Below are 24,643 nucleotides of genomic sequence, written 5' to 3' on the forward strand. Positions count from 1 at the left end.
TATTTAACATTGAAATGATTAAATTTCACCAGAGTGTCCGGATATTGGTCCTGTCCGGATTTTGATTTATCACGGTAACAGTTTATCAATAAATCAGTTGTAATTATGATAAGTTACTAAACTTAATTCATTTAATTATGAAATTCCCTATTTGTGGATTTAATTTACTAGCAAACGTTCTGATCCGTGCTCCATTTACGCCAAAAACGAGCGCAGTCATATCATATTTCTCTAGCGTTCACTAGCGTTCTTGCGCGTCGAAGCAGCAAATGATTTCCACAGATCTCTTTGAACCTCTTTGCTTCGCCTTCAGTATACCAGGTAAGCGCGTTGTCCATATAGTTTGCATTGAGAGAGCTTTGACTCTTTTCTCTTCTCTCCTTTTCTCCCTTCTCTACTCCTGCAATATGTCATCGCCCATAGCGGACTGGACCGAAAAACGGCGAATAGTCAATCAGAATCGATCGGTCGCGACGAAAACAAGTGTGTTTTGTTTAGTGTAAAAAAATCCGGAATCGCGATTGTGATTAGTGCGTTTGATTAGAAAGCTAAAAGCCTCCACACCGAAAGTCACCATGAGAGAAATCGTACATCTGCAAGTGGGTCAGTGCGGAAACCAGATCGGATCCAAGGTTTGTACAGCCCTCCAGTGGGAATCAAATTTCGATCGCAGTAGCGTGGGAACTGTTTCGTGGCTGTTTTCACCCTTTTCTCTTGGGAAACCCCACGACTACTATGTTGCAATCGTCGCCTGCTATAATTCCGTACGAGAAACCCGTGAAAAATCATTCATTATCGCAGTTATTCTAACTAAAACCATCAATTCCAATCGATCCAATTATAATTATTGACGACCATTGACAGGCATTTCATATTCCAACCTCACTTTTCATATTTTCGCTTACGTTTGTGTTTCTCTTCTCGCCACGGCGGCGGAGATTCTCCGGGTTCTCCCAGCTTGCCTGGAGCAAGAAACTGGAAAACGATGCGGCAACGAACGAATGAGAATCAAAACAAACCGAGAGGAAAGTCATCGTTTGTGAGTGAGAGGGGAGTGGGGGAGAGCAAGAAAGTGGCGATGGGAATCCGTGACGTCACGTGTCCGTGAGAGAGTAGCGGTGTTTTGTGTGAGAAAGAGGGCGGGAGTGCTTTCAAAGCTTTTCAAACAGTGCCGATGCAAAGTTTTGCAACAACATTTTAATTTGAAGCCATATCTCTGTCAGAAGGGACGATTTCTCATCTCTATGATCAAAATGCTCTTTCTAGGTGGTACAGTTAACTCTCCCTTACTCGATATTCCGTATCTCGATATCGAGTTAGAGAACCATAGTAATTCGATGGTCCCTTAGATCGCAGTTGCACTGGTTTTGTGTTCTATAACTCGATGGTCCCTTCAGTATCGAGTAAGGGAGAGATGACTGTATTTACCGCTCCAGATTGAACAGTCTTCATGAGGTGTTAAAGTATTTCAATTGCTATGGAGGATAGAATAGAGAATTGAAGACTGAAAAAGAATATGTGAATCCGATCTTTAATTAGTCGTTTCAAAATATTTCTCGCAAAACATTACTAAAAGACCTATGTACAAATGAGAGATTCTCTTCTCTCTCGCTCTCTTTCGATTATAACAGTCGAATACTAAAGGGCTATTCTCATTGCGCCGTGCCGGGCCGGGGCCGGGACTCGTCCGGGGCCCGACCGGGCTATGTTTTGAATAACTTTCATGTGTTTTATATGTGAGCGTTCACACCAAAGCTAACGTGCCGTGCCCGGGGTGAAACCGGAGTATAACCGGGCTGTCAAAAAATATCGTCGGCAACGATATTTGGGACTCTCCGGTGAGTGCACGGGTGACAGCATTCTCTGTTATGTGTATGTAGTTGTGAGATCTCTCTGCATTACCATGGTTATAGCAATTCGAGTAAACGAAGGTACGGTGCTGCCATCTGGGAAAAGTTTGCTCGATGCGTGAAGCGTCGAAAATTTTACCCGGCAAAGTATAGGAAGCGAAATTTCAAATGCTCATATAAAATTAACTACAATAGTTATATAAAATCTTTTCAGTATATGTTGATATACTTTTGATGGGCTACATTATAGGCATATAATTTTGAGTTTTATATATTTTTCTCAATATGCTGCTGATTCTATAGTTGATCAATAGTCTAACCCCGTACACTTAACAGAATTTAATTAAAAAGTGTTTTGAATTTTTTAGAAGCATTTGAAAATTGACTTCCTATGCTTTGCCATGTAAAATAATCGGAGCTTCACGCATAGGGTCAACTGTGGTAATTACCTTCGTAGACGCGAATATGAAGCAAAGGTGGCAGATTTGTTTTTATTTGTGTTATCAGCGTTTGTGAAGAAATGAAATGCATCCGAGAAGGGTGATTCTGAAAAATGTTTCTAGTGGTGAATAAATTTTGAAAATATGGCTAATTCCCAGAACAAGTTGCCAGGCAAATTTATAGTACTTCTGTTTAATGATTGAATGTGTTTCACCCGTACTGGAAATTCAGGTTGTTGGAGGATTCCATGAATAAATAGTGAACTGCTTGGCTGAATGTTTTACATTCTTTGAGAATGTGTAGATGATGTGAATTGTTTTGAAATAAGCTCCGGGGCTATAAATTTTCGCAATTCGTCTACTTTCGTCCCACCGTCTCGATCTCTGGCAATGCTTTAAAAAATATGTAATTGAGACTAACAAACTTTTAAATTCCTACAGGTGTTCCTTTAGGTATTCCTACATGAGTTTCTTTAGGGATTTCTCCGGAAGTAACCTTAGAAATTCCTTCAGGAGTTAGCTTAGGGATTCCTCAAGTTCTTCGTGGAATTCATCCTGTAGTTTATCCAGAGTTTCTCTAAGGAAATCATCCAGGGATTCTTGAAAGATTTTTCCAGGGATTTTTAAAGGAATTCGTCTAGAGATTTTATAAGAAATTCTTTCAGGGATTCTTTCAAGAATTCCTCCAAGAGTCCAGGAGTTCCTGCTAGAATTCCTCCAAATAATGCTCCAGGAATTCCTCCAAATATTTCCAGTGAGTTCGTTTGGAAATTCCTTCAGAAGTTTTTCCAGAGGTGACTCCAGGTATTCCATCAAATATTCCTCCAGCTGTTCCTTAAAGAATTACTTCAGGAGTTTCTCCAGGGATTATTCCAGGTATTCCTTCAAATATTCCTCCAGGAATTCCTTGAAATATTCCTCCAGTAGTTCCTTAAGGAAATACTCCAAGAGTTTTCAAGGGATTGCCCCAGGAGTTTCTCCAGATATTCCTTCAAATATTCCTCCAGCAATTCCTCTAATATTCTCCCAGGGGTTCCTTGAGGAATTACTCCGGAAGTTTCTGCAGTGATTCTTCCAGGAATTTCTTAATTTATTCCTGCATGTTTTTTCAGGAATTCCTCCAGAAGTTTCTTCTGGAATACAACCAGCAGTTCCTTCAGGAATTCCTCTAACCTACCTTCAGAGATTACTCCAGAAGTTCTTCCAGGTATTCCTCCAGGAGGTTCTAAGTTGATAACATTGAAATCAACTAAATTATTCTTAAGGAGTTGACAATAAATTGCTCAGCAATTTGAGAGGAAGTTTTTTTTTAAATTACGTCCACATCTATCGCCAATTGTAACAAATTTGTTGTTTCGTGTTGTGTAAGATATTTCTCTTAGAATACCTGTAGGAGTATCTTCTCATATTAAAATAAGATTGAAATCTGATAATTATAAATAGAATTACTTTATCCAAGGATTCTTCCAGGAATCTACCAGGGATTACTCTGGGTAATGCTTCAAATGTTCTTCTAATAGTTCCTCCAAATATTTCTTCAGGAAATACTTCAAATATTATTCCAGAATTTTCTCCAAGCATTCTTCCAGGAGTTCCTTCAGGAATTCTTTCAGAGACTACTCCTGGAGCTCTTCCTGTTATTCCTCCAGTAGGTCCTTAAGCAATTACTCCAGGAGTATCTTCAAGGATTCCTACAGGAATCTTCCTGGGATTTTTTCAGGAGTTTCTCCAGGGATCACTCTGGGTATTCCTTAAAATATTCTTCCAGGAATTCCTCTAGGAGTTCGTCAAGGCATTACTCCAGGGGTTTCTCCAGGGATAACTCCAGGAGTTTCTCCAGATATTCCTCCAGGAGTTTCTTCAGGAATTCCTCCAAAAGTTCCGTAAAGAATTCCTCCAGGAGTTTTCCAGGGATTCCTACAGGAATTTCGCTAGAGATTAACCCAGGTATTCCTTCAAATATTCCTCCAGGAATCCCTCCAAATACTCCTCCAGGAGTTCCTTAAGGAATTACTCTAGGAGTATTCCCAAGAATTACTCCACGAGTTCCTTCAAATATCCCTCCAGAAATTCCTCAAAATATTCCTCCTGGGGTTCCTTAAGGAATTACTCCAGAAATTTCTCCAAGAATTCCTCAATTTATTCCTCCAGAATTTTCTTCAGGAATTCTTCCAGAAGTTCCTTCAGGAATTCCTTAAGGAATTCTTTCAGAGATTACTCTTGGAGTTCGTCCTGGCATTCCTCCAGGAGGTCCTTAAGGAATTACTCCAGAAGTATCTCCAAGGATTCCTACAGGAATCTTCCTGGGATTTTTCCAGGAATTTCTCCAGGGATATCTCTGGGTATTCCTTCGAAATTTCTTCCAGGAATTACTCCAGAAGTTCGTCAATGCGTTACTCCAGGGGTTTTTCCAGGGATAGCTCCAGGAGTTTCTCCGGATATTCCTCCAGGAGTTTTTTCAGGAATTCCTTCAAAAGTTCCGTAAAGAATTCCTCCAGGAGTTTTCCAGGGATTCCTCCAGAAATTTCTCTAGAGATTACCCCAAGTATTCCTTGAAATATTCCTCCAAATATTCCTCCGGGAGTTCCTTAAGGAATTACTCTAGGAAGATATCCAAGAATTACTCTAGGAGTTCCTTCAAATATTCCTCCAGAAATTCCTCAAAATATTCCTCCAGGGGTTCCATAAGGAATTACTCCAGAAATTTCTCCAACAATTCCTTAATTTATTTCTCCAGAATTTTCTTCAGGAATTCTTCCAGAAGTTCCTTCAGGAATTCCTTAAGGAATTCTTTCAGAGATTACTCTTGGAGTTCTTCCTGGTATTCCTTCAGGAGGTTCTTAAGGAATTACTCCAGAAGTATCTCCAAGGATTCCAACAGGAATCTACCTGGGATTTTTCCAGGAGTTTCTCCAGGGTTAACTCGGGGTACTTTAAATATTCCTCCAGGAATTCCTTCAAATATTCCTTCAAGAGTTCCTTAAGACATTATTCCAGAAGTTTCTTACTTTAGGTATTCTTTCAAATATTCGTCCAAACATTCCTCCAAAAGTTCCTTAAGGAATTACCTCAGAAGTTTCTTCGGGGATTTCTTCAGGAATTCCTCCATTTATTCCTCCAGGATTATCTTCAGGAATTCCTCCAGGAGTTTCTTCTGGAATTCAACCAGAAGTTCTTTCAGGAATTCCTAAAGGAATTCTTTCAGAGATTACTCCAGGAGTTCTTCCAGGAGATTCTTAAAGAATTACAGCAGGAGTTTATCCAAGGTTTCCTCCAGGAATCTTCCAGGGATAACTCTGGGTAATGCTTCAAATGTTCATCCAGTAGTTCCTCCAAATATTCCTTCAGGAAATACTTAAAAAATTACTCCAGGGGTTTCTCCAAGCATTCCTCCAGGAGTTCCTTCAGGAATTCTTCTAAAAGTTCCGTATAGAATTCCTCCAGGAGTTTTCCAGGGATTCCTCCAGAAGTTTCTCCAGGGATTACCCCTGGTATTCCTTCAAATATTCCTCTAGGAATACCTCCAAATATTCCTCCAGGAGTTCCTTAAGGAATTACTCTAGGAGTGTTTACAAGAAATACTCGAGGAGTTCCTTCAAATATTCCTCCAGAAATACCTCTAAAGATTCCTCCAGGGGTTCCTTAAGAAAGTACTCCAGAAATTTCTTCAAGAATTCCTCAATTTATTCCTCCAGATTTTCTACAGGAATTCTTCCAGAAGTTCCTTCAGAAATTGCTACAGGAATTCTTTCAGAAATTACTCTAGGAGTTCTTGCTTGTATTCCTCCAGGATGTTTAAGGAATTACTCCAGGAGTATCTTCAAGGATTCCTACAGGAATCTTCCTGGGATTTTTCCAGGAATTTCTCCAGGGATTACTCTGGGTATTCCTTCAAATATTCTTCCAGGAATTCCTCCAAATATTCTTCCAGGAGTTCGTCAAGGCATTACTCCAGGTGTTTCTCCAGGGATAGCTCCAGGAGTTTCTCCAGGTATTCCTCTAGAAGTTTCTTCAGGAATTCCTCCAAAGTTCCGTAAAGAATTCCTCCAGTTGTTTTCCAGGGATTCCCTCAGGAGTTTCTCTGAAGATTACCACAGGTAATCCTTTAAATTTTGCTCCAGAAATTCCTCCAAATATTCCTTCAAGAGTTCCTTAAGAAATTACTCCAGAAGTTTCTCCAGGAATTACTTCAGGTATTCTTTCAAATATTCGTCCTAATATTACTCCAAAAGTTCCTTAAGTAATAACCTCAGAAGTTTCTTCAGGGATACCTTCAGGAATTCCTCCATTTATTCCCCCAAGATTATTTTCAAGAATTTCTCCAGAAGTTCCTTCAGGAATTCCTACATGAATTCTTTCAGAGGAGTTCTTCCAGGTATTCCTCCAGGAAGTCCTTAAGGAATTACTCCAGAAATTCTTTTGGTGCTCCAGGAGTTTCTTCATGAGGTCCTTAAGGATTTACTCCAGGAGTTTCTCTTGGGATTCCTCCAGGAATCTTCCAGAGATTACTCTGGGAATTTCTTCATATATTCTTCCAGAAATTGCTCCAAATATTCCTCCAGGAATTCCTTAAGTAATTACTCTATGAGTTCCTCCAGGTATTCCTCTGAATATTCCTTTAGGATTTCTTCAGGAACTCCTCCAAAAGTTCTTTAAAGAATTTCTCCAGAAGTTTTCCAGGGATTCCTCCAGGAGTTTCTCCAAGGATTATTCTTTCAAATATTCCTCCAGGAACTCCTTTAAATATTCTTCCATGAGTTCTTTAAGGAATTACTGCAAGAGTTTCTCCAGGGATTTCTCTGGGTATTCTCCCAAATGTTCTTCCAGGAATTCCTCCAAATATTCCTCCAGTAGTTTCGTGAGGCATTACTTCAGGAGGTGCTCCAGAGATTACTCCAGGAATTCCTTCATTTATTTCTCCAGGATTTCCTACAGAAATTTTTTCTGGAATTAATTGAATTTTATAATTAATTAAATCCAGAAGTTCTTTCAGGAATTCCTTTCAAAGTTCTTCCAGGGATTGCTCCAGGAGTGCCTTTAGAGATTCTTTCAGTGATTACTCCAGGGGTTATTCCAGGAGTTCTTCCAGTTATTCCTCCAGGAGTTTCTCCAGGGATTTTTTTGAGTTTACCTTCAAATATTCTTCCAGGAATTCCTCCAAATATTCCTTCAGGAGTTCCCTAAGGCATTACTCCAGGATTTTCTATAGGTATTCCTCAGAATATTCCTCCAGGAATTTCTTCAGGAGTTCCTTTAAAAGTTCTCTCAAGAATTCCTTCAGCAGTATTCCAGGGATTCATCCAGAATATTCTCCAGGTATTCCTTCAAATATTCTTCCAAGTATTACTCTAGGAGTTTTTTGAGAAATTGCTTCAGAAGTTTCTTCAGGGATTCCTTTATTAATTCCTCCAGGATTTCCTTCAGGAATTCCTGCTGGAAGTCTCCCACAAGTTCCTTTAGGAATTCCTCCAGAAATTCCTTCAGGGACTCCTCCAAGAATTCTTCCGGGGATTTCTCCTGGAGTCCAGGTATTTATTCCGGAGTTCCTTCTGGAAATAATCTAGAAGTTCCTTCAGGAATTCCTCTAGGAGTTATTTAAGAGATTCCTCCAGGAGCTCTTTATCCAGGGATCGCTACAGAATTTCCGCCTGGTATTCCTCCAGGTATTCCTCCAGGAATTCATTCAAATATACCTCCAGAGGTTCCTCCAAGAATTCATTCAGGAGATTCTCCAGAGATTCAACCTGCCGCTAGAGATTCCTAAGGAGTTTTTCCAGAGTTCTTCCTGGGTTCCTAGGATTTCTCCATCCTTTATGGATTTATCAGAAGTTCTTCCAAGAGTTCCTTCAGGGATTCTTTCTGGAGTTTCTTTAGGAATTCCTCCAGAAGGTCCTACAGAAATACCTCCATCAGCTCTTGAAGGGATTTGTCTTAGAATACTTCCAGAAGTTTCTTCAGAGATTCCTTCAGGAGCTTACCTTCAGGAACTTCACTGGTGATTCCTACTGGATTTCTTCCATGAGTTCCTTCAGGGATTACTCCAGGAGTTTCTCTAGGTATTTCTCCAGGAATTCCTCCAAATATTCCTCCTGGAGTTCATCCAAGTATTCCTCCAGGAGTTTCTCCAAGGATTCCTTAAGAGTTTCTCCAGGAATTCCTTTAAAAGTTCCTGGATGGATTTCTTTAGGAGTTCCGCTAGAGATTCCTTAGGTATTCTTCCAGGAGTACCTTCTGGTATCCCTTGCTTAAAGGATACTTGCACGAGTTGCTCCAGCGATTTTCTCAGGAGTTCAATTAAATATTTTCTTGAAATTCCTCTTTAGATTCCCCCAGGAGTTTCTCTAGTAGTTCTTCCAGTAGTTCTTTCAGGAATTCCTTCAAGAATTTTCTTCCAGGAATTCCTCCAGGAGTTCAAATCATGAAGGACTCCCTAACAAAAACTCTTGCATGCTCGGAGGAAAATCTGGAGGAATTCCTGGGAAAATTTCTGGAAGAATCTCTGGAGGAATGGATGGAGGATACGATTCTACCCCATTACCCCGAATACAATTTTCCCGATTGCCATCACCCCGAATTCCATTACCCCGAATTCCATCACCCCGAATGCTATTTCCCCGAACTAACAATTATCTTGACATGATGATATTGATGACAGTTCCTCATGATATTGGAATTCGGAGTAATGCCATTCGGGGTGATGGGCCGTTCGGGGTTTTGGAATCCGGGGTAATGGCGTTCGGGTTAATGGCATTCGGGGTAATGGGATTCGGGGTAATGGGGTAGAATCGGAGGATACCCTGAAGGAACGAATGGAAAAATCCCTATACGAATTACATTAAACTCCATAAAGCAATTGCTGCAAGAATTCCTGGAGGAATCCTTGGAAGAATTCACCAAGGAACCCTTGGAAAGGAGTCGGAAAACTTCTTTTGGATATATTAATAAAAAAAAATCCCTGGAGTATTTTCTGGAAGAATTTCTGTATGAATCCGTGGATGAATGTTTGGAAGAATTCCTTAATCTTGAAATATTTTGGAGGAATTTCTGGAAGTGATCATGGAGAAATCCTGGAGAAGGAAACCCCTAAAGAACATGCTGTAAGAGTTTCTGGAGGAGAAAATCTCTGAAGAATATCCTGAAGGTGTCTTTCGAGGAATCCCGTCAAGATTATCTGGAGGAATCACTGATTTTTTTTAATCGCTGGAATACTTCCTGGGGAACTTACTTACCGAAAAAGTCTGTTTATGCAGGAATCACTGGAAAAATCCTTGGATGAAATGCATGGAAACATTATAGAGGAGGAAATTTTTGGAGGCTATCCTGGATGAATTCTTGGATTTACTCCGCGAGGAATACCTTCAGAAAATCCTGAAATGTAAGGAGGAATTCAGGAAGGAAGCCTCGAAGGAACAAATAGGCGAATCCTTGAAGGAATCATTGGAGCTATTCCTGGCGACCACCGACGCAATTCTAATAGGAACCCCTGAAGGATTTACCAGAACTACCACAAGGAATTACTTAGCGAATTATTTGAAGAGTTTGACGACCATTCTCATCTGATATTTTTTCGTCGCATGAATCTTAAATTCTTACAAAGATTCTTCTTAAAATGCCTTCATTTTATCCTACTAAAAATTACACCTTGGAACATTTATAAATTGTTCAAGGTATTCCTCCACTATTTCATCCACTACAGGCTCTTAACAAAAAATAGCTGTACAAACACTCATAATCCTTTTGCTTCCATTTAAAATGACTGCAAGGAATCATTTCAAAAATATTTTTGTAATATTTTTTACTGAAACAATTATAGAGCTTTTCCCAAAATTTCTCCAGAATTTTTCTAAGGTTCCTTGTTAAATTTAGGCTTCCATTAAACCTACGGCATCTTCAGGAATGCTTCACGAAATTTTATCATGGATAACTTCGAATATTTTTGCTGCCAGAAAGTAAGTTTAGAATCGCGTAAGCCATAATGAAAAATATTCTTGACGTCATATTAAAAACCTGTAGCCCAGGGCAATTTTCAAAAATTTTCCTAATAATCATATTGTTATGACACTTTAAAACCCCGATGCTTTTCAGGGTGCTGCAATATATTATGATGATAATTATAGTTTGAGCGTTGCAATACGCTGATCCATAAATGCGATGAGCAAAATTTATCCAGATATTTCTCACTGCCACTTTACAAGAATGATTCAAAATTTCTGTCAGTAAGTCATTTGGAAAAATATATAGAAATAATCCAATGACAGCTCCATGCATACGAAAAGATTCTTCTAATATTAGAGTTCTATTTTTTATATTGTTCACTACATTTCAGGAAAAGCTTCAAACTGGTGTTTTCAGATATGCTTCCGAATTATCACTTACACTAGATTTTTTAAGATTATTACTTAAAATATTTCCCCAATGATTTCTTACACTTTTTAACTAATTACTTGAAAAATATATCAAAAAAATAGTTCGGAAATTTGAAAATTCAAATTATGGAAAGGATTTTTTACATCTCAACTAACGAGACATTCCTTTGTGAAATTTTTTGAAGCATTTCTGGAGTAATCCCTGGAGTATATATTGAAAGAAATCTGAAGAAACACTTAAAATCGTCTAAAATGCGTCTGTCACTATTTGGATGAATTTTTTAAGGAAATCTTAAATATATTCAAAAAGAAATCCCTAGAGAAATACCTCAGGTAAAAAATATTTTGAAGAAATACTAGAGGGATCTTGAGAAAGAATATATTGTTATTTTGTTTTAACAAACGTGGATTGCAGAAGAATTGATCAAAATGATTTGTTTTATATGGTGTCATTCCTTTAATAATTTTGTGTGATTTCATTTAATTTTTTGACGTTGGATAACGTCTTACGGCAACATACTGGGGTACAATTTCGAAAAACGAAAAATCGCTCGCGTCACGAAAAGTGGTTAGATTTTGACTGTTAATAACTTACTAATGCCCGGATAGATTTTCTAGATTCTTGCACCAATCGATTGGAAATCTTTCTACGAATCTACTCCAACAATGAAAACTATTGATTCTCATGGCTAAACTATTGAAAAATTGAGAAATATCGAAGCATGTCTTATTTTTCAAAGAAAAGCACATTTTTCCTGTGTATTCCTGACACAGACATCATTGAGAGATATCTTAGCCACTTTCGTCATTCGAAGGGAAACGCCCCTTTCGGTGTTCTTCTTACTTCTCTTTATTATCTCGTGTTCAGTCAAAGGCAATCAAATTCCACTTCACGCGCACGCGCACGACCGCATTTTAATTCAATCGTCTTCGGTAATCTTTTGGCGTGTTTCTGTCTAAGAATGGAATGAAAACCCAGTTCGATCGATTGTGACTACCACCAACCGTCCTTATCAGGACGACAATTTAATTTTGAAAGAGAGTTATGAGAATTTTACACCGTGAAGAGCGACATTACTGGTGAATGGATGTGATGGATTCATATTTCGGTCAGTCATTTGCCACATGCAAGCCAAAGCAATCAGTATAAACTTGTCGAATTGAAAGCTAAAACTTATCAGCAACAGCTTTGTTGATGATTTGATTTGGTAAGAAATTGTCGATCGAAACCAAATAAGCGCATAGAGAAAACTGCAAAAATGCTACCGCCGCCCGACGGGAACCTAGGTAAAACTTTGTTTGCTGTTGGAAAACTAATCATCCGAAATTTGAATTGGCAATTAAATTAATTAATTAATTAATAATAGGTGAAATATCTTAAGCCGTAACTCTTTTACGTGGAATACATTGTTGTGGCTCTGAAAAGGGCCGTTTTGCTTGAAATTGCGTCCTAATTCAATTTAAACTCGTTCGCCACGGATACGACGAGCCAGCTAGAAGGCCTTCGGCATGATGGTGACACGCTTGGCGTGGATCGCGCACATGTTAGTACCCTCAAAGATAGGCCTCGCTCGCTTCCTGCTGGGCCATGACGCCAAGCTGTGTAATCGCAGATCGGTCTTGAAGTCCTGAGCGATTTCACGGACCAGGCGCTGGAAATACAACTTGTCGATTAGCAGCTCCGTAGAATTCTGGTAGCGACGGATCTCACGCAGAGTGACCGTTCCTGGCCGATAGCGATACGGCTTCTTGACTCCTCCGGTGGCTGGGGCGCTCTTGCGAGCGACTTTCGTGACCGGCTGCTTACCAGCCATCGTCGTAGTAGTGTTCTCTGGACGGATTGAAACAAACGAATGATTGAATTTGCGCGGCTGCCGGTCCCTTTTATGACCTTCTCTTGCGAGCGAGCGAGACGAACAGTGAACAGCGAGCGAGCAAGAAGAATTCATCCATCGCGTACCGCATAAAAGCAGCCGAGCCGGCGGCCGAGCATCAGTTTTGTTACAATCGTTGCCGAAGTTAGACCGGCCTCGGAAAAGGAAGCGCCAAGCGTGACAACATCCATTGCATCATCACCAAGCCCGCCATCCGCCGTCTGGCTCGCCGTGGCGACGTCAATCGTACCTCCGGTCTCATCTACGAGGAAACCCGCGGTGTGCTGAGGTCATCCAGAATTCTGTTGGCTACGCTCTGAAGTGGCAGGGCCATACGTTGTACAGATTTGGAGGCTAAATCGTCCCCATCACCGACAGCAAAACTACCACTGAATTCACAAAACCTGAGTATGAAATGGCGATCGACGATATCCTCACCCAACCGTCCTTTTCAGGACGACAATTTAATTTTGAAAGAGTTTCGAAAATATTTCACGCAACATTATTGGCAATAGTCACAGCAACAGAACTGTCGGTGAATCAAAAATAATAGTTTTGGTGAAATTTTTAGTGATTTGCGGTAAACATTTTACCAAAATCAGTAAAATTCCAACAATATCTACAAATTTTGTTTACCGAATGTTCCGCTGCTGAGTTATTATCAAAATTCGTAACTCACCCTTAGTGTGTGGACAAGAAAACCAGCATCAATAATTTACTATCATTAGGGTGAAGAAGAATCGAAGCCAAACCTCAAATTTTCAAGAGCACGGATCTGGAGAACCGAAAACCCGTTTGAGCTGAAAACTTAATCGATTGGTCACCACCAGCGAGTGACCAATCGATTAAGTTTTCAGCTTAAACGTATGTATTGAAAATTTGAGGTTTGGCTTCGATTCATCTTCACCTTAAGCTGCTGCAAATCCAGTGTCCGGTTTGTGAAATCGCTGGCTACGAGATGGCTGAAGAAAATCAGCTCAAGCCGCTTGTTCAAGCGCCCATCATCATCGCCACCGCAAATCTTATCGGGCGAGGAGGATTTCAACCTGTTCGCTGGCAAAATGTGTCCGCGTTACTCGATTCTCACAGTTCAATCGGCCCTTTTCAGTGCCAACAAATGTGTCCTAAAGAGTTATTTGTGTAATATTTGCTAATGTGTTTACCATATTCTTACATTTATTCATCTCGTAGCATCATACAATATCTGATTAGTTATGAATAATTGACAAAACGACAAATCGAGAATGTTTCCGAGTCGTGCTGTCGGAATGCAATAAATATATATTCTATTGTTAAGGAATGATTCAAATATTACATAACCCAAAATGTGCCAGTTCTAGACCCCCTCCTTCCCCACGTAACAACTTTTGTATGGAAGATTTAAATTGTGTATAAGGGCTGTAACACTATGGAAGACCCTCTCCCTCCCCCTGTGACGGAACGATATATTTGAACGATAAGGCCTGATGTCGTCACTGCGTTCGCATGTTTTCCAATCTCCGTTGTGATGCGCCGTCATTGCCAAAGACAAGATAAAATTTTCCTCAGTACCTCCAGATGCAATTTCTTCTTAGCAGACGCAAAAGTTATCTTCTTTTTGACGTTCGATAACGTCTTACGGCAACATACTGGGGTACAATTTCGAAAAACGAAAAATCGCTCGCGTCACGAAAAGTGGTTAGATTTTGACTGTTAATAACTTACTAACGCCGGGATAGATTTTCAAGATTCGTGCACCAATCGATTGGAAATATTTCTACGAATCTACTCCAACAATGAAAACTATTGATTCTCATGACTAAACTATTGAAAAATTGGGAAGTATCGAGATATGTCTTATTTTTCATAGAAAAGCACATTTTTCTTGCTGTTATAAGGTTTTGACGTTTTGAAGTTTACATGTACCGTAAAACGGGGTATCTTTGATAATGCGGGTAACTTTGATAGTGCGTTACCCACCACATACTAAACGAAATATCATAATTTCGGTTAATCGGTTAAGCAAAACGAATGCAAAACTAAAGAATATTAGTATGACACTTCATTTTAGCATTTTTGAAACGATTACAATCAGTTCTACCAAATCAATCTTAGTGGATTATGCGTGGACCTAATGTTCAACCGGAATCTTTGTTTAGGGAGCAAGAGTTACCGCTCATACTTCTTCTTCCATCGACCGATTCTATCGGTGTTGAAGTGGTAACCGAACCACCAAAATAATTACACACAATGTCCATAATACGTCAGAATTGACATGCAACAAATAGTATGAAAATTGATTGGATTTTTATAAGTAGAAATCTTTCATTAGTTTGTGACGGTCTCAAGACAGGAAATAGAAGAAGCTAACGTTATCCAACGTCAACTTGGCGGTCGTATCTCGGAAACAACCTCTTACTTTTTATGGCTATCCAGAGAAATTCAGACTATCACAGAGACTGTGACATGTGGTATTGTTTTATTAATGCTTGATACTAAGAACCCTTAAAAGTTTGTTTTGCGAAAAACTTTGATAAGTTTACGATAGAATCATTGCAAAACTTACAGGATCAAAAAAGTAATGTTTTTAAAGCAATATATTTGAATACAATTCCATTTAATTTCTTTCTAGAAGATGAAGGTACCAAAAATGCCTTAAAGTATAACTGGAATATTGACTACTGAAAAAATGATATTTTTTGTAAAATAAATCTAAAAGTTTCGCTGGAAAAATCTCAAAGATGTTGTATGCCATCCTTGTATAATCCAGTAGGGAGGGAACTTAGATTGACCCTGGAACTCCTACTAACCTAGACATAGATTGACCTCCACAACTAGCCCCTTGTTGCCCTAATCAAATAACTAGGTATTTCTTGCCACATTGCGGAACACTTCGAAAAATCTAATTGAGAAAATAGTGTTCCAATAATACGAACCGAGTATTTTCTATCCTACGGTACTTCTTTTAAAGTAAATTCCCAAAGCAGCGTTTATATCAGATCCTTATTATTAATCTCAATCTGCTGGTCTATTGCAATAACAGAACCATTTGACAGTTTCGTCATAGGGTAAATTATGTATTTTGGACAGGCTAAGGATATGTCTGGAAACGGCGATCGATTAACCACATTAGATACTAATATTTTATTACGTAATGTTACTTATATGCTTAATGTCCCATTATATTTTGAGTTTCTGGTAAGAAAAAGCTTAAAAACTATAGTATTAGCTCCCAAAATAGCGTTTTTTAGTGGCCTGTCTGTTATACATTTCGGACACCAAATATACATTTTGGACACCCTCATGTGAATATAATTTGGACAGGGGCGTTATCTCAATATCCATACAATGGTTTCTTAAAAAGACGATCATAACATAAAATGTTAAGAGTTTACAAGTGACTTAAACATTTTTTTCGCTTATTGGATGTATATATTAGTGATAATCAGTAATTTCATTTAATGCAAGCAAATATCACCAGATTCACGAAAAAACGCCTGCAAGTATGCATGCATGGTACATTCCAGTGTGTTTCATCAGATGGCCAAATTATATCAACTGAACAAAAACCATAATCTATTTTGGACATCACCTGATTTATGCCTCATATACTCATGTTAAGATTTTAGATGAACTTAGCTTAAATTTTGGACATATTTTATCATGTTGCCACTTTTAAACTTTTTATGAATGTCAATTCTGAGCGCTATTATTGCATTTAATGTATGTTCTTGAAATGCACATCCTCTTGCATTCGTAGGTTTCACAGGTGTTCTTTTGATAGAATTTACAATTTTGATATTTTTGAAGCCAATTTGTAATTGTTATGAAAATGGTCATAATTAATAAGTAGCATAGTGTATTAATAATGCAATACATGATTTCCCGTACATATATTCCTCGCCATTTCATTGGAAATGAGCATAGAACGACTAGCCTGTCCAAATTATATGCATGTCCAAATTATATAAGTTACCCTAGTGTGCGTGAAATCTCGCATCATGAAAACCCGGTGCACGCCCGGTATGCACGGTCGCAGTGTGAACTGAACGAAAAAGTACCGTCGCAAAATACAAACTTCCCGGACCCGGCCCCGGCCCGGCACAGCGCAATGAGAATAGCCCTTAAAGCTTTTGGGAAGTTTTTCACTACAGATCGAATGCGTCCGCGAACACGTTACGGGTTCACATAGGCGCACGCATCGCATGATGCGTTCACTATGGCAGCGCCCTTAGGCTGACCAAACTTCAAGGGTGTGCTAGAATAAGGGCGTAAGTCGCTTAATCGTTTTCTCTTCATCGATCCTCTCTTCTGTGAATAAAAGTGACAAGATGCAAGTGTGTTGGATTTTTTACACCACTCTTGAGACGAGTAACTGACACTGAAGAAGAGTGCAAGCGGTAGTCGAAATACGCGTATCTGTCAAAGATAAGCATTTAGGGCGGAATCAAAAGGTAATCTACTTTCAAGTTTCAATTAAACGTTATTTTGGACATTTTCTCAAATGATCCATTTTTGAACTTCATTTGTTCCTCATTTGTTTGCAACATTCTAGAGACACTCGAAAAAAAGTGAAATAAATGAGAATTCATAAAAAAATTGCGTTTATAAAATCAAAAAATGCTGCAGACAGAAGATAACAGACTATTACGCGACTATTCCACAGGCTTTACAAGAAATGCTTCTAAGATTCCTCAAGAAAAAGCTTGAAGCAGGTTAAAGGCTGGAGGTCGATAACGTCAACCAAAGCGCCTCGGGGTCGAGCGCGTCGCAGATTCTAATCTGGTGGGCTTATAACAAATCAGCTCGGGATGAAATCTCATCCGATACCGAAAGCTCCATAAGTGGAGGCCAGAAGCCGAAAAGAAGCAAGCGAGATACCAAACAAAATGATATGGAGGAGGAGACGGTGGCACCAATTCGAACAGCGCGAGTCACACATCGGTTGCAAATGTAGCAACAAGTAATCGTTTCGAGATGTTAACACACGCACCTGTTGATGGGAATGACAATGCAAATACTGCAAACTACGAGAACAATAAATCCCACTCGAATAAGAAAATTCACTGCCCGCCTATAACAGTGTTACGGCAAAATGCTAGGCAGATACGTAGTTAACTGAAGCAAGAAAACATTCCTGATGATTGCTATCACATGAATGGCATGAAAAGTGGTGTGTTAGTTATCACAAAACAGGTAGAGACCCACAAAAAAACCGCTGAATTGATGAAAACAAATTCAATGGAATTCTTTACTCATCAAATTAGCAGTGAAGCTCCTTTGATATTTGTGCTTTCCGGGCTACATCTGATGGAATCAAACGAACTGATGGCTGATTTTAACTTAGTTGGGGTTAAACCATCTGAGGTCAAAACTATGAGCACGTCAAATGAGGATGTTGTCCCATACCTTCTATATTTCGCTAATGGAACAGTAAAACTTCAAGATCTACAAAAAATAAGGTATGTATGCAATTCTGCTGTAAGGTGAAAAAATTCGCCAAAAAATCAGGAACAACCGTGCAATGTTACCGTTGCCAACGTTATGGGCATGATTCAAAATTCTGTTACCTGAAACCAGTGTGTGTGTTAAATGTCTGGCTACATTTAACACACACACTGCCGATTCTAAATCAGTGTTGGGAAACTCGGCCGAGCAGAATGCTGCAACGCGAGAACAAATCAAATGTGCAAACTGTGGAGGAAACCATACAGCCAGCTACAAGGGGTGCAGCTCAAGGCGAGCTTATCTATAGCAGCAAGTTCGGACAAAGGCAAAAGTAAGACCGCTAATCAAACAGCACCAACCAATCACCAGAATAGGCAACATCGTCAACGTGCTGAGAGCTGAGAGCACTACACGTCCGCCTATTCAACCACCAACGAACCCACCTGCAAGCGAAGGAAGGGGTCTTTACTCGCCAGTTGTTCGAGACAGCGCAGAAACATCAAATACAACGTTCGTCCGAAATATCTTCAGCACTCTTCACGATCTCGGAATTTATGGGATTGGCTCGAGATTTACTCTTCGATGTGAAAAGGTGTAAGTCCAAAGAGAATCAATTTCTCGCCCTTTCGGAGCTGATGATACAGTACGTTTACAATGGCAAATAGTAAAAGCAACAGTAGTCACGATATCAGCAACTCTTCGCTGGATTCTTCAACAATGGAACGTCAAGCAACAAGCACTCTGGAAGCCTCTGATGAACCTCCTGGCACAGTCACGTATCCTGTATCCCATCACCGTCCCAGACTGAAGCACAGAGTAGGAGAAGAATGCTTCAGGTTCATTCATTTATTTCATAACGCGAATAATGATGATTTTCGATACCCACCCACCCTCTCGTAACGACTTTTGTATGAATGCTTTTCAAATTTTGTATGAGCCGTAACATCATGCGGACACCTACCCACCCCCTTCAGCGTTATGAAATTTGTGAATCAGCCCTTCCAGCTTGCTCCTCGAGGCACCACCAAACGAATATTCTCTTCCTGATGGATCTTCATGTTTCAGCTCACGATCATGCATTGAAAGCGATCACTGTTGCCCTACAGTGGAGCATCAGGAGACTTGCACAACTACAACGGTTTGACCGTAGAAGTTGCAGGGCATCAACCTCTCATTATTGACCTCCAAGAAACGTTGTTTGTGGGTTCCGACAACTGCGCACAAAATCTTCTGAAGAACTACGATTGGAGATTTCGAGCCGACCCATTATCGCGGCACAGAAACGCTGTGTGTCTAGCTGTTCGCCAGGATACGACGTTTTCCTTTCTGGACCTCCGAACACCGCTTCCCGTTATTGCATTGACCATGACACATCCTATAGCCACAAAATTTGTGTCATCATACCTGTCATAACAAATAATGGCCGATGAGCTTCAAGAACAACTTAGCGCATTACTTCATGAATTATCCATCTTTTCATTCTTATGGAGGACTTCAATGCGCAAATCATCGCATCATCTATCGATTTTGAACAACGGTTAACATACAGGGCTGGATAGTGCATCTGGAAATACATCAGCGATCGATCTAACGATCACCTCCAACCAACTGGCCCCCAGCTTACAATGGTGCGTACATTGGCACACCGGTGGGAGTGACCATTTCTCTATTCGTCTCACTAGCTCTATATACACGACTCGAAGCGGACAAACGATTAGACGACAATACGCCTTCAAGAATGGGAAAGGACTCGACTGTTACCTTGCCGATTTTGAAGACGCCTTGCATGAACCTTTGGCGTCCGGAGAACACTGTGAAGCGGTTATGTTAGACTTGTCCAAGGCTTACGATTCAGCGTGGAGATATCCAATTATAGCAACACTGTCACTTTCGTTGGGAATCCGTAGTCACATAATAGGATTCATCAGTAGCTTCTTAACCGGTCGGCCGTTCAAAGTAGCCGTTGGAGGAGTGGAGTCCAAACTCCGAATTCAGGGCTCCGTACTATCTGTCACCTTTTTCCTGATCAGCAAGCACGAAATTTTTAATGTGATTCCAAGAGGCATCCTTCTGTTCGTATACGCCGATGACAGCATTAAAATTCGTGACCAATCTCTGGAGGAAGTAAAATCTGCTAAGGTTCTTGGAGTTGTGGTTTACAACAGGTTGTCATTCAAACAGCATGCTGGTGAGCTTCGTCAGAAAGTTGCATCAATTCAACGATTGTTATCAATAATTGGAGGCCGATGGACCAGCGGGCCACGAAGCACTCTTTTAAGAATCCATAGAAGTCTACCATTTTCAAAACTGACGCATGGGACGGCTTCGTCAGCAGAGGAGGAGAACAAGTGTTAAAAATTCTTGAACCAGTTTATAACAGCGCAAGTATATCCGGGGCCTTTCGCTCGAGTCCTATTACGTCTAAGATGGCAGAATGCGAAGAGTTGCCGTTCCGATTCGTGTGGTATCAAGTTCTTGCAATCAGGGCTATGCAGTGGCTGGCGCAAGAGGGAACGAACAGGCACCAATGGTTGTAAGAGCATTAGAATACTTTCATGAACTGACGGGTTTGTCCAACCAAAAACGTCTAGGATGCAGGTCATGGTTCGATCGAGGAGCTGCCGTTGATTAGAGCATTAAAACAAAGCTGAGGACAAACGAACAACCTCTAATTGGAAAGAAACTGTTTTCAGAAACCACATCTGGAAGGTACAATGACTATACCAAAATCTACACGGACGGTTCGGTAGTGGGCGGACATGTAGGATTTGGCATTTCAACAGACTATATTGATTTCCACGGCAGACTCCCCGATGGATGTTCTATTTTTTCGGCAGAAGCCTACACTATCGTCGTAGTATTACAACTTGCTCAAGTAAATGATCGTACCGTGATATTCTGCGACTCAGCTAGTTGTTTGATGGCCGTAGATAACGGTACCTCAAACCATGCCTGGATACAACCAGCTGAAATGCTGGCCAGAGATAGAAGCGCTACGCTATATTGAGTTCCTGCGCATGTGGAAATTTGCCGGAAAAGGGAATGCGGATCAACTTGCGACAATCGGGCGCGGAAATAATGAACCTAACATACCTATCCCAGCGATGGAAGCGAAGGCAATTGTAAAACAATACATCAGATACAGCGGGGAAGGCGAGTGGCGAAAATCGAACGATAGTTTTCAACTTACTTGGCGGGGCAGCAAACCAAGCAAAAAACGAAGGGCAATTACTTAATTGCGTATAGGGCACACCAACATCTCTCACCGCGCAATCTTCTTACGGGACAACAACGTTTGCGAGGTATGTGGGGAGGAGGTTACCGTGCTGTACATACTTGCAAATTGTCGCAAATATGATACAGAAAGGCTAGGAGCAAAATAGGACGCGGATATCAGCACTATTCTCAACAACAACGAGGAGAAATTGATGGAGTTCTTGGAGAAAACTCGATTACTAGAGAGAATTTAAGTAACCTGTTAAGTTGTTTCTTTCTTTTTTTACCAGAGGCGAATGATATTAGTTTAAACCTCTATTATAAATAATAATAATAATCGAATTCTGGGTTTCAGTGTGTTTCCGTGTATGTTCCACCCAACCCTGTCGACCTCACCTGCGTCGACGACACCCCTTGCGCAACTGTCAGTTTTGCGCGCCGACTTCGATTGGAAACTTTTTCCTGAGAAAATGTGCTTTTGTCACCATTTTACATAACTGTACCAAGTACCGAAGAGAAAGGACGCAATAAAAGTTAAGTTTGAGTAATTCTTTATTTTCGGTTCGATTTTACGTTTATTCCGGTTCGAATTGCCCGTGTTTTCGTCGGTCCAGTCCAAGGTCCAAAACATTGGTCCTTCGTCGTCGGATTCCGCGAATCGCGATGGAAAAACTAGTGAAAGTTCGGAACGCGCAAATGGTGCAAGTGGTCGGGGAGCTGACTTCTTCTTCTTCTTTCTGGCGTTACATCCCAACTGGGACAGAGCCTGCTCATCAGCTTAGTGTTCTTATGGGCACTTCCACAGTTATTAACTGAGAGCTTTCTATGCCGATTGACCATTTTTGCATGCGTATATCGTGTGGCAGGTACGATGATACTCTATGCCCAGGGAAGTCGAGAAAATTTCCAACCCGAAAAGATCCTCGACCGGTGGGATTCGAACCCACGACCCTCAGCTTGGTCTTGCTGAATAGCTGCGCGTTTACCGCTACGGCTATCTGGGCCCCAACGGGGAGCTGACAGCAGCCGGGAAACTCGCTGAGCGGAAAGCGTCCTACAGCGAGGCAACGGAACGGCTCGACCAGCTCAAGAAACTTGCTGGAAACTTCCGCAAGACACAGGCAAGCATCGAAGAGCTACTTGACGACCCGGAAGCGGTTGCCTCGGTGCACAATATTCGTGAAGAGTTCAACGGAGCCTACTTTAGTGCAAAAGACATCCTGGAGAAGTACATCGCGGATAATAATCCGGATGAAATCAATTCCGTATCGAGTAGTGGAACGATCGTCGATAACGATCTCCGCGAGGCGATGAAAATGTTGCTCGTCTCCCATCGCGCCTTGCTGGAAGAGCATCGGGCAGCAAACATCGCGAACAACAGCCAAGCAAACCTCGATCCAGCAGCGGATATGGTGTCGAATCGTTCACCTTTCCTGAGTGTGCGGCTTCCATCGATCAGCGTGCCGACGTTCAGCGGTGATCGGAAAAGCTGGAGGTCGTTCAAAGAAATTTTCGAATCGACCATCCACAGCCGGAACGATCTGAAAGATTCGATCAAGATGCAGTATCTTGTGTCATACCTCGATTACAGTGCGAAGCAGCTAGTGAGTTCTTTCCCGATTTCCGACGCGAACTACCAGGAGGCGTGGGAGGCGCTCACGAACTACTTCGATAAGAAAAAATATACCGTTTTCGCTCTTATTCGTGAGTTCGTGGACCAGCCTGCGGTGATCACCGCCACATCCGGAAATCTTCGCAAGCTAGTTACTACTGCTGATGAGGTGGTGCGGCAATTGAATGCGCTCGGGGAGGAATATAACACACGGGATCCGTGGCTTATTTACCTCCTGCTAGAAAAGCTGGACAAGGAAAGCCGTTCATTATGGGCGCAGCGGATCATCGAAGAAGAAAACCCTTCCTTCGACGATTTCATCAAGTTCCTGGACAACCGATGTGATGCACTGAAAACCTGCACAGCTTTCACGAAGAAGACGACAGTAGAAGCAGTCAAGAAGGAGCCAGCGAAGAAGCCACTCAGTGAGAAGAAGATGCAGTCGCTGCACACAGCTGCAGCAGGGGAAAAGTGCGCGAAATGCTCCAAGGAGCATCCGTTGTTTCAGTGCAGTGAATTTAAAGACATGGACATTCAGAGCAAACGCGAACTAGTGAAGAACGCGAGATTGTGCTTTAACTGCCTTCGGGGATCGCACACCGCGAAGTTTTGCGTTTCTAAAGCAGTGTGCCGAAATGAGAACTGTAAGCAGCGGCATCATACACTGCTATGTGAGCGAAAAGCTGAAGATGACAGGAAGAAACCAGTGATAAACAGTGAATCAAACCAGCAACAGGAGAGTGAAGCTACCATCAACGCAATGGTGGCGCAGGTACCGTTGGAACCGCAGCAGAAGTCGGTCGTGCTACCTACTGCTGTCATCCGGGTACAGGGATTCGACGGCGGTCTGCTGCAAGTTCGCGCTCTCATCGACTCGGGCTCCGAAGCATCATTGATCTCGGAAGCTTGTATCAAAAAGCTCGGCCTGCCTCGTTGCAACGGAAAGGTGATGGTTTCCGGTTTGGGACAGCAAGCAGCCGGAACAACCCGTGGTCTGGTGAAGCTGGTGATTGCCAACCGGTTCACCGACGAGTGTGTGTTGCAAACAAGTGCCTACATCCTGGGGAAGCTCACCTCGACTCTTCCTGCACAGCACTGCAGTATCCATCCAAGCCTTTTGGACAAGCAAATACAGGAGAACCTTGCTGATCCGGCATATCACCAGCCGGGTCCGATCGATGTTATATTGGGATCTGACGTTTTTCTTGCTCTCCTCAAGCCAGGGCAAGTCAAGGACAACGGTGGTGTTCCTGTGGCACAGAACACGATCTTCGGGTGGATTGTGTCAGGGAATCAAGCCATCTACTCGTCGAGTGTGCAAGGCAACGTCTCGATCATCAATCTCCATGCTGAGTTGGACATCAATCGCACCTTGCGTTTGTTTTGGGAGCAGGAGGAGGTTCCGAAGCCAAGCCAGCTTACTCCTTCTGAACTAGCAGCCACCGAGCTCTTCAGGTCCAGTCTCACACGTGATGGAAATGGACGCTTTATCGTGCGACTTCCGTTCGACGATTCAAAGCCAGCGCTGGGTGAATCACTCACTTCAGCCATTAAACGATTGCGGTCGATGGAAAGGCGTTTCCGGCAGGATGAGGAATTCCATGCGTTGTACTCGGAGTTTCTCAGCGAATACTTGGCTCTGGGGCACATGGAGGAGGTGCCGCCAGATGAGCTGGAAGTAGAGACTAGCAAGTGTTTTGACGTTAACTACGTCTTACGGCAATATACTGGGTGTCAATTGAAAATCTAAAATTTTGCTACCGTCACGAAATTATGTAAGATTTTGAACGCTAATAACTCAGTCATTTATCGATAGATTTTCAATATTTTCCCACCAATCGATCGGAAATGTATACAA

At 41.4% G+C, this 24,643-nt stretch overlaps 1 protein-coding gene across 1 annotated transcript in view; it reads left to right on the top strand.

Annotated features, from left to right (window-relative positions):
• The first annotated feature begins 406 nt into the window (after positions 1-406).
• Positions 407-24,643, top strand: part of LOC5565954 (tubulin beta chain) — a 32,014-nt gene continuing 7,777 nt past the window's right edge. The window contains exon 1 of the mRNA XM_001650281.2: positions 407-632. Coding sequence (XP_001650331.1) covers positions 576-632 — 57 coding nt within the window. The 5' untranslated portion in view covers positions 407-575. The remainder of the gene's footprint in view (positions 633-24,643) is intronic.

This window comes from Aedes aegypti, chromosome 1, assembly GCF_002204515.2.
Source record: "Aedes aegypti strain LVP_AGWG chromosome 1, AaegL5.0 Primary Assembly, whole genome shotgun sequence".
NCBI lineage: Eukaryota > Metazoa > Arthropoda > Insecta > Diptera > Culicidae > Aedes > Aedes aegypti.